Genomic DNA, 15,317 nt, shown 5'->3' with positions numbered 1-15,317 from the left:
TTCTAAACACATTTTAGTGATCAAATTATTTGCTCAGATAAATACTTATGTAAAACACAAGATACTGATCTCTACGTGGATACTTTTTGATGTCAGTATCCTTTGCATCTGTGTTTAACTAGTACTAGGTCATTTATTTTTAGATGGAATACAATTCAGTTCACTTCTGGTGATACATACAGTGCTGCTTCTCATCTAAAATTATTCCAGCTGTGGAGAAAAGAATGGGCCAAATCTGGTTAGAACAAGAACTCTTTTTCATATTTTTCCCTGTTTTCAACTCTTTTAAGAAGACGACATTAGTTTTCAGACATTGAATTACAGTGTGTGTTGATGAAATTATTCACTTCTAAGGTGTTACTTACACTTTTTCCTGCTAGAAGTTAAATAAAGTTATATTAAGTTTTATAAATTCGTAAAGGTTCATTAATATATTTTCTCTCTTCTTTTGTGTGTGTGTTTGTTTTTCTGGAACAGTAAAATTTTTAGAAGTTATTAAGCCATTCTGTGCAGTGTTACCTGAAATCCAGAAACCGGAAAGAAAAGTGAGTGCCACATATTTTTACTGGTTCACAGATAGGAGTATATTGTGATATTCAGGTCCATGCTCTAATATAAATATAGACAGTGGGCCCTAAAGTAGGACGTATTCTTTGGAGGAGGGGGAATCCATGATAAGCTAAAAGATTACCATGCCAATGAATTCTTCACAGCCTTCTGATAAGTTTTTCCACTTAGTAGTTATGCTAACTATTTTTTTTTTTAATCTCATCTCTAGACTAAGTTTATTTAGTTTCAGCTCCGTATGATTTGATCTATTTTAATAGACTGGAACAGAGTTTTCAAGCTTTTTTTTTTTTCCTGTGGATACCACTGTTGGCTTTAAGTACTGGTCACAGCTCTGGGCTTTGAGCTGGCACATATACATTACTTTGAAAAGACTTGCGCTGTAATTCAGGAGCCACAAATTTAGTTCTTCCTTTCCCACAAAATATTTTCTACTCCCATAGCTGTGATTCACCTTCATGAAGTGGGAAAGTGATCTGTGATATATTTCAGGTAAATGCTCCCTGTTCATCTGCTGGATGTGACACTTTTCTTTGTTCTGAAATCAGTGAACAAAGTTCATTTACAGCTGATCTCTGTATTCCTCTAGCCCTAGAAACTCCTCCCATTTCTTGGCACATTTTCTAAATTAAAATTAGTTAATTTCTACAGATCAGAAAGAGAGGTGCCTTGTAAAAAAAAAAGAACCCCCCCTATTTTACTTTCAAAACTCAAGCAAGCACATATCGCCTAGGTGACAGAGTTTCTAATTAGAGTAACAAATTTACCTAATATTCATTGTCATAACTGGCATGAAAATTCCTTAAGAGCAAAATAGTGGGTTTTGTGTTCTTAAAAGGAAATGTATAGCTGGGAACATGCCACTGTCTGAGAGAATCCTCTTTTGTTGATGAGAGACTCCTGAAGGTTAGGACTGGATGCAGAGATGTTTGTGCCAGTAACCGTAGCTGAGCCTGCTGGATTGAATGGAGAAAATACAATTAAAACTGCTAATTATTCCCCTCTGGAATGGATTTTTAAAAAGACTGGGACTTATCCCCTGGCTCTTCGATCGATCTGTCTTTCCTTCTTGCTTTCCAGCATCTTTCCCTCTTGGGACAGGTTTCCAAACAAATTATTTAGATCGGACAAAAGCATCTTTGGAGCTGCGGTGGTGAACCTTAGTGCAATCTTCTGGTGAAAATTTAGGGCATCTCTGTGGTTAGTTGGCTACATCCATCCCATTTTTATCTAGTGAAGATAGGTAAAAGAGGAAGAGGAAACTAAGACAAATCTACAGATACTGATGTTTTTGTAAAGCTCATTGACAGTTGTGATTTTTCTCTTGTTTCTTTTCCTCCTCCCTTTCTGTTTGCAAGAAAGTAATTGGTGCTGCTTCTGTCCATGTCCTCCATCATCAGGTGAAGGTGCTGAGATTCCTGTCCTCGCTATTTGGGTCACATTGTCTTTATTACTGTCTAGATCGCTGTCTAGGCCATGACTGCCAGTTGCCAGCTTTGTACAAATTTGAAGTGAAAATATAATTTGGAACATCTTTCCGAGACTGAAGAGCCCTTTGACCATTTCAAGTTACATTCCTCGCTTGTGTGTGGTTCATCAAGTGACATAGGTCATTCTATATATCTGTAATTCTTTGTTACTTACTGTTGCAAGCAGTCACTGGCAGACATCGTTAGTAATGGGTTTAGTGGGTTGGTTAAGGCCAGGACAAGAAATGAAGATGACACAATAGAAAAAGAAATCTATTTTCTCTAAACTTGTATTGATTGTTAAGCAAAGATGAAGTTTTGATTCAGTTGGGCTCTCACTGAATCATTTTGCCGTTATTGATGATGAGGGAAGTGGGCTGCTCCTGTCACTAGGGAGTATTGCTTTTGTGTTTTGGCCAACTTGATTAACAGAAGCAACTGCTACTTTTGTAGTTAGTAGTATCAGATCATATTTCCCTCATACGCATAGATTTTGCTAAGTAGAGCGCACTGTTCAGAACACCAAGAAGATGATGCGTAAGTCACTTCATTTTGACAAGTATTAAGAAAAATGTCAAAGGAATAAAATGTCCAATTCAATCTGATCAGATGATGAAATGTACCGTCCCTGTCCTTGTTATCATTTGTGGTTGGAATATTTTGATACCAGTCTGTATTTTGCTGTTCCTGGCATATGGATTCAGATGCCTCCTTTCTCTTTTTTGTCTTTTTGAATCATAGAGACTGTTTTTCTTGTGAATAACTGTGATTTGGGTGATGCAGAATTTCTCTAATGCTCATATTGACCACAGTTACAGAGAGCGCCAGAGCAGTTGTAGAGCTTGACTGATGCCTCAGAAGCTAAGGTTAACTGTTGGTCTGCAGAGATAATTTGGTTAAGGATTTTTATTTTTAGAAGTCTGTACTTAAAATCCAAATTGTAGAATTCAAACAGCACTTGGTAAAGTGGGTCAGCACTGCATAAAATCTAAGACAAGATACTGTTTGGATTTATTTGCTGCTGTCACTATTTTTCTTTTTTTAACTTTTCCCTGTAAGTATTTTTAGCATCTGGCCTCTTTTAAGAGAGTGAGGCAGTATCAGCAAATAAATTAAATTAGTGGGCTTATTTTGCTTCTAAGTAAGTGCATGATTTCACTTATAAAGATATAGACTATTTCTGGGTTTTCTTTTGCTTGAGAAGCTGTACTGCTGCATCTGTTTGTAGTTTCTCATTTGTGTGTGTTCAGTACCTATAAAACCAGGCACTAATCCTTTTTCTTGTTACTTCTCTACAGGCAGATTCAGTGGTCGGAGGCAGAAAGCTAGTATTTCTGATCTGTCTATCTTACGTGTTAGTGCATATCATGTTTTAGTAGCTGCTGTGCTCTTGCCTACAGTGAACACACTTATCCTAATCTTTACGGTCCATGGAGGAGAGGTGGGAACTTGAACATAACACTGCACCTTAGCCCTCTGTGGTCTCTCTGAGTGCGTTTCTTTCTATATCATGCTTTGAGTAATCCTCTGGTTCAAACTTAAATCTTGTGATTCTTCCCTTCTTGCACATGGCACTAGTTACAGTTGCCTCAAATGTTCTAATCCTGAGATTCTCTTCAACATACTAGTGACTAATGATCATTGATCTGACATTCTTCTTAAATTCATGTATAATCTACATCAATACAAATTTTTTCCCCTCCAAAATAGTCTTCAAAAATTATTTTGTAGTGTGTGTCCATGAACACAACGGTGAATTTAAGCTTCCTCTAAGACCTTTTGAAGAACTTAATTCTAAGTATTTTGAATTGCTGTCTAAAGCTGATGGTTCTTCTGGTTTTTATCACTTGTTTTCACAGCAGTTAAATCTCTTCATAATGCTTTAGTTTAATAACTTCCAGCCTTACAAAACAGTGCCTGCAATCTGTTGAAGCCTAGAGCAGGAATCACTGAAGATAAGTTTTTTTAGCATTAATCTTTCATGTTTGTTCTGATATGTCTGTGTTTTTAGCAATGCTATTGCTTTTCTGTAAATATATAAAATATATCCTACTCACTGAATGTTGGCCATGATGTCTGCCAAATACCATACAAGTTTTCTTTGGTGGCACAGAAGCCCATGACTATCTCTCTCTATAAAATCTGAAATCATATTAAAAATAAATTCTAATGAGAAGTAATGCCTTGTGGTTAAATATCTTTGCATTTAATTCTGAATTATACAGCATTTAGTACTAATGTGACAGTGCAGTGAAAGTTCTACATAAAATGAATACGTTAATCTCTACAATCTGTTCTGTAGATCCAGTTTAGAGAGAAGGTGTTATGGACGGCTATCACGCTCTTCATTTTCTTAGTATGCTGCCAGGTAGGTGTTGATGTTTTCTGTGTTTCAGAAGATGTGAGTTCTGTACATAGAAAATAGAGTGCTAAAAATGTGAGAAGTTGTTTCATGTTGACCTACCAGTTTCAGTTATTAGAACTGGTATTAGTATTATACTAATACTAAAATACTAAAAGTATTAGTTATTAGTACTATTAGTATTTTTATGGTTAAGTATTTAAAGCTCAGTTAAAGAAATCTGATTCTCTGAAATGGTCTTTATTATCGATTATATATGTTTTCAGACATTAATCCTTTCTATTTAGTATAAAATACATAATGTTTTTTCTTGTTATATGGAAGGTCCTATCAAATGATGATACTGGCTGCAGTGTAAAAGGCCCAGCTTATTATACATTGAGTAGTCTAAATAAACTGAGCAGTATTATGCATTCTTTACCCCGTTCATAGCTGAATTTAAATTTTAGCAGTCATCAGATTGAAAGTGAAATAAAGTGACTTGTTTTTACCTGATTCCTCTTGATGGGTTGTAAAGATTGCAGAAAAATGTTTCTGAGTGTTTAAGTTGACATTGGTTTTTTTTGTGAATATACAGACAAAAGTGTTAGCTAAAACCCCTCCAAAACAGTTTCTTTGTAAACATTTACGTGATCTCTATTACTTACAGTTGCAGAAGTTCCTAAAACCTGTACTTGGGTTGTAAATAGATAGTGTTGTTTGTTTTGTTTTTTTTTTAAAGAATACTTAGATATTGCAAAAAAATAAGAAGCCATGAATTACTTGATATCTATTTTTTAGAACCTGTAGACCTCTTAGAAGATTTAAAATTAATCATATATCTTCAGAATCAGGCTTTTTAGGTTATATTTATTAATATTTATACCCATTCCAGGCTCTGGAGCAGTAGTTTAGTAATTTTTGTTTACAATTCTGAAGGACTGTTGAAAGGCTAAAACGAAGCTCTTGTACCTACCTGTTGTTTTGGAAGGAAGAGACAGGAATGATAGTAGAGCTGGAAGAACATGTAGTTTATTTGTGTTTCCTAGCTGCTGGATATATGCATAATTAATATTTTTGAATCTATATAAAAGATTATGGTAGCTGAATAAAGAAATCAGATGGTACAGACTAGAGCTTTCAGGAATTAACCTGTAAGATTACCCGGATTCCTAGTGTACTGTTTTTGTGTAGGGTCTTAGTTTACATAGGTTAGTCCTCTGAGTCATACCGCAGTTGGAGGATTAAAATAGATGGTGCCAGTATCTATGTTACTGCATTCTCTGGTTTAATTAAAAAAAAAAGGTTGGAATAAATTACATTAAACAGTGTAACAGTAGAATCATTACACATTAAGATTTTTAGATTAATGCAAGCTTTCTTTGTATATCTGCTTAATACCACTGTGTGCTTTGACAGATACCCTTGTTTGGAATCATGTCATCAGATTCTGCAGATCCGTTCTATTGGATGCGGGTCATTCTTGCATCAAACAGAGGTTAGTACATTATTCCTTTCTCTCTGTTTTGTAGCGGTATAAACAGACCAGAAGCAAAATGGTTGACTGTTAAATTTCATACAACCCAGATGTCATGTTGAAACACTTTTTAAAGTTCTTCACACAGGTGTAAGTTGACTGATAGTGCTTCATCTTGACATACTGCCTGAGGAGTACTTTGTCTTAGGAATGGGGTTTCCTTTGACATGCAGATGAGATTAATCTTGATTCTTAAGTTTTGGGATTATTCTGTTTTGAATTGTAGAACAGTCTCTTTCTTATTAGTGTAAGGAACAGGCAATCTTCTGCCCTACCACTTAGGAACAGCACTAATGTGCAGTATGAGAGTGTTGACTAGAAAATACCTTATGTGTGCAAGTCAGTTATGCCTCATAATATTCTGGCAACATTATGGATGAGTAATTTTATAGGTGGGAAAGCTAAGGGCAGAGATGATTAGATTTATAGTTTGATAAAGCCAAGCTGACTTATTTTAGAATAGACAAGTGGATCCCAACCAAATGTATAAGAAGACTTAAACTAATGCTAGAATTCTAAAACTTAAGATGAGTGACGTGACTCTAAATGAGGACACTGACTTCATCTGTATCTTGGAAAATTGGCTGGAAGTAGGAAAATCAGTGGAACCCTCTAAAGTGAAGGTACAAATTATTTAGGAATGGCAAATTTTGTTAAAGCAGTGAAGATAATAAATTAAGGTAAATAAGTTATCGGTTTCAAACTCTACTGCACAATTTGCATATAAAATTCAGTGTCTCACTAGCAGCATATGATACCAAATATCCTATCCACTACAGAGACAGAATGGTAACAGTGGCCAAGAAAAGACTAGACAGACCGTGAAGGCAATAAAAAGCAGGAGTGGGAATGTTAATTTTCACCTAAGTCAGCTGACTAGATGTCATTGGAGGATGTGAGGTAAAGGCTAAAGTTTTTGACATCCTAATTTTCTTGCTGTTGGAGAAGTAGAGATTTCTATGAGAGGATGTAATATTTAACATGGTACTGAACAGTATGTAGACTCTAGGATACAAGTATGACAGGTCCACATCATAATAATGACTTTAATGCTTTCACATTTTACATTTTGGTAGCAGGGAAAGCACTAAAAAAAGCAAAATGGAAAAACTAATCATTCAATAATGCTTAAAATTTTTAAAAAATTAGAACTGAAATGAGGACTCTGGTAGTTAGGCAGAAATGAAAAGAAGACTACAGACAATAAGGGAGGTGCTCAGAAACTCTTTTTTAAATTCAGATTACTTATTAAAGACTGTTCAGGAAATTAAGCTATTGCAGGATAAGAGGGAAGTCCTAATGGCTTAAGAGCTGGTTGAAAAGATTGGAAGAAATGTCTGCACAAATCTGTAAGATGCCACAAATTGAATATTGGCCAGAGCTCTAATCTACCATGCCACACAGGATATAGTGGAACTAAAAAAAACTCAGGAAAAGGCACCAGGGAGAATCTAAGGTAGATACTAATCTGTAGAAAGAGATCCTAAAAAAAATAAAGATTCTTTGCCATGAAATGAACATATCCCAAATGCCTTTTAAGTCTTCATCTGTGGAAAAAAGTGGATAGGGAATGGGTAGTCACTTTTTTCTTCTACTGTAAGAGGGAAAGCACAGCACATGTAACTTAAAAGTTTCTGAATAGATTAGTCAGAAGTTGCCAGAACCAGTTTCTGAATAAATGACTGATATATGGGAAAAGGGAAATACAGAATTATACTTCCCCCAAAGAAGAGGCCTCTTGCAGAGGTAGGGTGTGAGGATAGATAAGCTTCTAGGCTGACCAGCTGTGGATATACTGTTTCTACTTCTTTTCATCTTCCATATGACCATTACAGATCATGCTTCCCCTGTCACTGGTTCTTGTTGAGACTTTATAAGTCTGCAGTGGTTAAATAGTTTATTAATGATTTTCTTGGTAAATTTATGATGGAACACTACCGTACTACACGTGAGAACAGAATTACACTTAAATGTACAGAATAGGAAAGAATTGCAAGCTGATTCTCTTTTGAATCTCCCTGGTGGATATTGTGACTTAATGTCAGAGAAAGTGTGCATTATTTATGTCCCTTGGGTGACTATGTAAAAGATGGTGACAAAGTGATTTGATCTGGCTTAACTGAATATTAAGCTTGTAAAATGTGTCCTTACCCAAACTTTTTTTCTTTAAGGTTCCAGCTTGGGAAATCTGGGAAGTCTGATCGCTTGGTAGTTTCTTAATTTTCGTCCCAATTTTCAACATTTTAGGTTTTTTAAGCTTTCAGTGTCATCTGATAGGGGAAAATTTTCTGGTATTAGCTGAAGGACAGCTTAAATTTCAAAAAGTAATCTCTTTATAATGCTGTTGCTCCAGAAAGGTGATGTGGAAGAATGATTCTGTACTGAGATGGGAGACTATATTGTACAGGCAAGAGGTGGACTATTTTCCTGAGTTTAATTGCTTTGTGTACATTCAGTTCTGCTCCCATACTGCATTATAATACAACTCAAGCAGGTATCAGTACTTGAACAAGACCTTGCTGAGAATAGTTCTAAATTAGAGTATCAGGTGGTAGTTCTAGTGTTGCAGGTGCATCAGTCTGAGGATGCAAAGTGCGTGGTGCCCCAGTTTTTATTACACCAGATGAAGTGACTGGGAGGGAAAACAGGGCAGGTGTTCTGGAATATACACCTGTGTGCTGCCGCAGAGTGTTTTATGAAATCAAGTTGCCCTGTTCAAGTTGTATACAGTTGGAAGTTGATACTTAGTGACATCGCACCAGTAGGTGACTTGGCAGAGTAGAGCATCTTAATGACATGTGTTTGTTTTGTTAAGAACTTCTGTGCTCTTAACTAGAGTCAGTGATTCCAAGAGCGGCGTTATCAGCCACTGTGGATCTGCAGCATCTTTCCTGTGGTCTTCAAAATTAAACTTTTGGAAAATGTGACAGTTGAAGCACTGACAGGGTAAAAAACTAGGGACAAGATGTTTTCCAGTGAAGGGTTCCTTGACATGATATGCCAAAAAGCTGAGCGTCACTGTGTATTGACCTTTAGTGTTAGCATGGTTTCACAAAAATATTTCAAGTGAAAAGCTACGTAGGTTTTTCATGCTGCCTTCAAAATTACAGATTTTAACACAGCAGCCTTCTTTTGTGCAGAGATAGCGGCCTTTGTTTTGATTATACCTGTGCTGGAATATACATGTTTGAAGCGTTTGAATCATTGAAAAATGTTCCTTATAGGTCAGAAACCTTTCAACAGACCTAATATCCTCTGAGTGTAATTCTTCAGGAGAGATGCTTGAATGGCAATTGTATTAATTTTTCTTCCTGTATAGGTACTTTGATGGAATTAGGTATCTCACCCATTGTGACATCTGGTTTGATCATGCAGCTGCTAGCGGGAGCAAAGATCATTGAAGTTGGTGATACTCCAAAAGACAGAGCCTTGTTCAATGGAGCTCAGAAATGTAAGCACTGTTCCAATTAAAATTAATAAGCTTATTTTTATCCTTGGGAAAGCAGCCTGCCTAAGTGATACTAGATGTGAGATATCTTTGGTAGGTGATTTCAACAGATTTTTTTTTTAAAGGATTTGCTTTCTCTCTTGTTTTAGTATTTGGGATGATTATTACCATTGGGCAAGCCATTGTGTATGTTATGACTGGAATGTATGGAGACCCTGCTGAAATGGGTGCTGGAATTTGTCTTCTTATTATAATTCAGGTTTGTAATGAACTATTTTGTGTGTAACTGAGACTGATTGGATACAATATAGCTGGAAGGAAAAATCTTTCTGTATCTGGTTGCCTTTTATTTATTTATTTTTAATGCTATAAAGCATCATCCTTTGTATCTGTCTGTCTGTATATGAGAAATTCTAAATATTCCATAAAGGAGGAGAAAGTTGGGATAGTTAATATCAGAAATGTTTCAGATAGGAGTGCATGTTTGATTCAAAATACAGGAATTAGTAGACTTTGAAAGCAGTAGCTGCTGTTCAGTACCATGGAGGGCTTCTCACTAAATGGCACAGATGCAGCTTTGAGACATTATCCTGTAGAGCAAAGCAGTAGATGCATAAACTTAAACACTTTTTTGAAAAAAGTGCTTACTGAGTAGTCTGTTTGCTAGCATCAGTGTTGAAAAATCACAGAGATCATTGCCAGGTGAGACGCGCAGGCATTTGTAGTGAGAAGACAGAAATACTGCATGAATGATACTGAGATGAAAACCTTAATGATCGCTCTCCAACATGACGAAAATACTGAAGCAGGGAATTAATACATAATTCTTGACTTGATTTATTCTTGTTTCTGCTCAGTTTTGTTTCTTTTCCCACAGCTGTTTGTTGCTGGTTTGATTGTGCTGCTGTTAGATGAGTTGCTACAGAAAGGTTATGGCTTGGGGTCTGGTATTTCCCTGTTTATTGCTACCAATATATGTGAAACGATTGTCTGGAAGGCTTTTAGTCCCACTACCATCAACACTGGCAGAGGTATGTGTGCTATTACAATTTGTTATAACCTGTTTCAGTGGATCTATACTATACATAAACTGTCAGGTGTTTACCAGATGGCTATTAAAAAAAAAGTTTTAATATATGATGATCAGCTTCTGAAGTCAGTTGTCTAACGTTGAAGATGAAAATGTCTGACTTATGTGAAGATTAATAACCTACAAGTTTGCCTTCGCTGATTTGAATTGCAGTAGTTAAAATGGGACTTGGAGCCCCTTGACTGAAGAATTTCAAACTGAAATAGTCTTGGTTTAGCATTATTTAATCCACTCTCGTGGTTTAACCCCAGCCAGCAACTGAGCACCGCACAGCTGCTTGCTTACTCCCCCACAGGACGGGGGAGAGAATCAGAAGAGTAAAAGTGAGGAAACTCGTGGGTTGAGATAAAGACGGTTTAAAAGGTAAAGCAAAAGCCACGCACACAAGCAAAGCAAAACAAGGAATCCATTCCCCACTCCCCATGGGCAGGCAGGGGTTCAGCCATCTCCAGGGAAGCAGGGCTCCATCATGCATAACCGTTACTTGGGAAGACAAACACCATCACTCCAAACGTCCCGCCTCTTCCTTCTGCTTCCCCCAGCTTCATATACAGGGCATGACATCGTATAGTGTGGGATATCCCTTTGGTCAGTTGGGGTCAGCTGTCCCACCTGTGTCCCCTCCCAGCTTCTTGTGCACCCCCAGCCTGCTTGCTGGTGGGGTGGGGTGAGAAACAGAAAAGGCCTTGACTCTGTGTAAGCCCTGCTCAGCAATAACAAAAACATCCCTGTGTTACCAACACTGTTTTCAGCACAAATCCAAAACAGTCCCATACTAGCTACTGTGAAGAAAATTAACTCTATCCCGGCCAAAACCAACACATCCACAGAAACAGAGAAGATAAGAAATTCTGTATGTTCAGAGGAGTTGTTTATGATCCAGGTGGTGTTTGTGGCTATAGGATATTTTTGTAGTTGGTGCCTCCAAATTACTTAAAGCTGGTTTGAGTCTTCAGAGGCTACCATCTCTTCTTTCTTCTGCCAATCTTTGACAACATCTGGTTGTCCTGAGACCCTGGAAGAATACCAAGTTAAGATACAGCCTGTTTGCATCAAGAAGTTAACTAGTTCAATGCATATATTCGAAATCCTGAGCCATGTTTTCAGTCTGCTTTCATTTTCACCTGATTTTCAGTAATCCTGTCTATTGCAGTTTATTACTGCTTTTCTAAAGCTATTTTTTTCCTTCTTTCCAATAATCCTACTGCCCCCAGAAAAGAATATAGAGTATTCTTTGATGTGTGTGACTTGGTTGTTTTTTTGGTTTTTGTTTTTTTTTTTTTTTTTAACCAGGAGTAATGTTTTGGTAGATTATTCTACATTCTATAAACTAAAACAGAAGCCTGCATTGCGATATACTTGTAACAGGATTTATGTCTTATTGTATCTGATTTTATATGTGTAATTTTTAAAATTTTCAGAAGAAAGATACTATTTTTTAAATGTTTTTAATGTACAATTTAAATTTGCTTTTCCTTTTTTGCTTCATGCAGGAACAGAGTTTGAGGGTGCTGTGATTGCATTATTTCATCTTCTGGCTACACGAACCGACAAAGTCCGGGCTTTGCGGGAGGCTTTTTATCGACAGAATTTGCCCAATCTCATGAATCTGATTGCTACAGTATTTGTATTTGCTGTAGTTATATATTTTCAGGTAAAATGAGAAATTCCTTTGCAGCTGCATAGGTAGAAGTGCATGGACCCTAGACACTGCAGTCACTGGTGAAAAAATGCGAAAGTTAAACTAGAGTAACTGAAGTATCTTAGCTTTGAGTAAGGAACCCTTTTTGTTTCAATATTGTTATTTCAATAACATAACTCTGTGACAGTACAGCTGTTAAATTTTACAGTCAGACGTGCTTGGACAGTGATGTAATCTTACATACCGTTAAGCGGCATACACACTATGAGAGTATTTTTACTAAAAATGGATTCTGGAACTGCAGCGGTTGTATCACACAAGTAATATACTTGATATTCATAGATGACTTACAAGAATACCTTTGGACAGAGCTGAAGAACCTTGCTTCTTTGGGGTGTGCATGACACAGATTTGTTCTAGAAAATAACTGTTTAATTAATGCATAACTTACTGGTTTTCCCCTAATTTTCTTGAAATACTTAGCTAGTATTTTTCAATTTAAGTATTTACTAAAATGGACACTAAAGGAGCTCCATATGGTAATTTGGCGGGGGGCGTGTCTAAAATGTGATTTGTTTGTTTGTTTGGTTTTTAAGCTGTTGAGTCAGAGTGCTGGCAAAAAAATGAATTACCTGGTTTTCAAATCCATGTGGCTTTTCGTGAGTCTGCTCTGATGGGAGCCTACCCCAGAAAACAGAAGGCCAGGCTTACTACACAAAAGTCTGCTGTTAACTGCCTGGTTAAGTTAAAGGCCATTAAAGGCTTTTATGAAACCCTATTCTATAAAATGAATTTTAGAGGAGTATGATTTAGAAGATGAGAAATAATGATTATGTAAAAAGAATGTAATACAACCAAGCAGTAACACTTATAAATCCTTAAAATTTGTCATCTGGACTGTAGCAGAATGCCTTTGGCTTTTGTTGTCTCAGACCTTGCACTCCTTGTTTATCTGGCAAAATCTCTATGGTCAGGAATAGCTTTTAGGCATAGTGGGAATGCCTTCAGTCTTGGTAATAAACATGGTGCATTTGTATTCTTTCCCACAGGGATTTCGTGTTGATTTACCCATCAAGTCTGCACGGTATCGTGGACAGTACAGTAGCTATCCTATCAAGCTCTTCTATACCTCCAACATTCCCATCATTCTGCAGTCTGCCTTAGTTTCGAACCTCTATGTCATTTCCCAGATGTTGTCTGTTCGTTTTAGTGGCAACTTCTTGGTGAATTTATTAGGACAGTGGGCAGTAAGTATTTTACCACTTTTTTTAACTGCATAAAATTATTTGTATGTATTACTTCATTGTGAAACTTTGGTATTTAACCAGCAGAAAACTGGAATACTTACTTTTTAACATTTGTATATAAAAGCTGTTTTAAGCATTAAAGAGCAATTCCTCTATAAATACAGGATAGGAATGCGAGAGATCTGTGAGAAGTAACTGCCTTTTTGTTCCCCTCTCGTAGGACGTCAGTGGTGGTGGCCCTGCTCGCTCTTACCCTGTTGGTGGCCTGTGCTACTACTTGTCCCCCCCAGAATCCATGGGTGCAATATTTGAGGATCCTGTCCATGTAATAGTTTATATAATATTTATGTTGGGATCCTGTGCGTTCTTCTCAAAGACTTGGATTGAGGTGTCTGGCTCATCTGCGAAAGATGTAGGTGTTCTGATAAGCGTGCCTAAATGTTTTCAAACAATGCCTCTAATTTAGAACTGACACATTCCTAACTGATCAGTTACTACTCTGACTAAGTATCAGGTGACTATGAAACACTGCAGCAGTTTCATAAAATTATGTTTTTTGCAGGTTGCCAAGCAACTCAAAGAACAGCAAATGGTGATGAGAGGCCACAGGGATACTTCAATGGTTCACGAGCTTAACAGGTAAGGAAAGGCTGACTTCCAACAGTGCTGCTGTACTGGGCGGTTAAGAGTGGTGGGGAGGTGTCAACTAGAGCAGGTATTCTTGGAAGAATCTGAGACCCGTTTCTACTGCAAACGTCAAGATTCTTCCCATTCAGCTGTTGCCTTTCCTGGTAACACAGAAGGTGTTCGTAGCAGTAGGTAAGAGATTAACCTGTAGTGTCTTTTGTTTAAGTGGCATAATGAGGGAATTTGGGTTGAATCTCTTCCATGTTTGTAAAAGGAAGACACCTTGATTTTTGCAGGTGTTTAATTTACCATTACTGAACTAAGATGACACTACGAAAGTGGTATTTTATGCAGTATGCAAAGCCTGCAGATCTATATTGAAAGGTAGACTTATCCCTCCATATTTAAGTCGAAGCAGTTATTCTTGGTCCTGTGAAGGTTATATAGCAATGCATATACATAAAATTGTTATACTGTTAATTTAAAAGCTTTGCCAGTGTCCAATTACTGACACAGCTTTCCTATCAGTGAACACTTATTTTAGCTTCTACTTTGTGCAAATACAGAAGACAGTAAGAGCTAATGGCAGAGTTGCATTTGCAACATTTATTGCTCAATATTCTAGTTGGTTGTTTTAGTAGTGGATGTATTATTAGAATCCTTGGATGGCAATTCATGAATTTTTTTTTTTCCCCCGTTGGTACAGGTATATCCCTACAGCAGCTGCATTTGGTGGTTTGTGCATCGGTGCCCTTTCAGTGTTGGCTGACTTTCTAGGAGCCATTGGGTCCGGCACTGGCATTCTGCTTGCAGTCACTATTATTTATCAGTATTTTGAAATATTTGTAAAAGAACAGGCTGAAGTTGGAGGAGTAGGTGCATTATTTTTCTAGGTGGCCAAATACTTCATGGTTTGTGTGAAAGGGAAAGTATTTTGACAACATGCATCATAGTCCAATAATGCTATTTTATTTTTACTTGTTTTAAAGTGCTACGTGTCCCATTACTGTAATGGGCATTGAGCAATGCCTGTGTGCAGCATTAGTACCAGCTGCCTTAAGAATAAAGTTTACATTATCTGGTTTAAGTATTATCTAGTGTTGCCTGTAATGCTGGAAACAATTCATCTACCTTGCTGTTCAAACACTACAGTGAGATGGTAAAATGTATCAGTTTGATATCGGTAAACGATTTTGCACACAGCATCAAAATGTTAAATTTATTTCCCTGTCCTTAATAGGAAAAAGTAAAAATCTGAGTCCAGATTGCCACGTGCCAGTATTCTTGGGAAAATTTATTTGTAGCCTGTATTTTACATTGATTTTTTGTACTTTTTTAACTTGCATTTC

General features: G+C 36.9%; 1 protein-coding gene across 1 annotated transcript; it reads left to right on the top strand.

Moving 5' to 3' along the window:
- Positions 1–477: 477 nt before the first annotated feature.
- SEC61A2 (Sec61 alpha 2 subunit (S. cerevisiae)) lies at positions 478–15,054 on the top strand (the record flags this gene model as incomplete). The annotated part of the gene is made up of 11 exons (XM_010285017.1): positions 478–545; positions 4,339–4,404; positions 5,797–5,875; positions 9,234–9,365; positions 9,512–9,621; positions 10,240–10,393; positions 11,946–12,106; positions 13,144–13,341; positions 13,562–13,753; positions 13,904–13,980; positions 14,675–15,054. Coding segments are annotated over 11 exons (1,424 nt in total), but the record flags the coding sequence as incomplete, so codon positions are not given.
- Between the last annotated feature and the right edge of the window lie 263 nt (positions 15,055–15,317).

Source organism: Phaethon lepturus, unplaced genomic scaffold (genome assembly GCF_000687285.1).
Source record: "Phaethon lepturus isolate BGI_N335 unplaced genomic scaffold, ASM68728v1 scaffold17214, whole genome shotgun sequence".
NCBI classification, from domain to species: domain Eukaryota; kingdom Metazoa; phylum Chordata; class Aves; order Phaethontiformes; family Phaethontidae; genus Phaethon; species Phaethon lepturus.
Note: the sequence above shows the minus strand (reverse complement) of the source record. Positions and strands in the feature narration are given on the sequence as shown.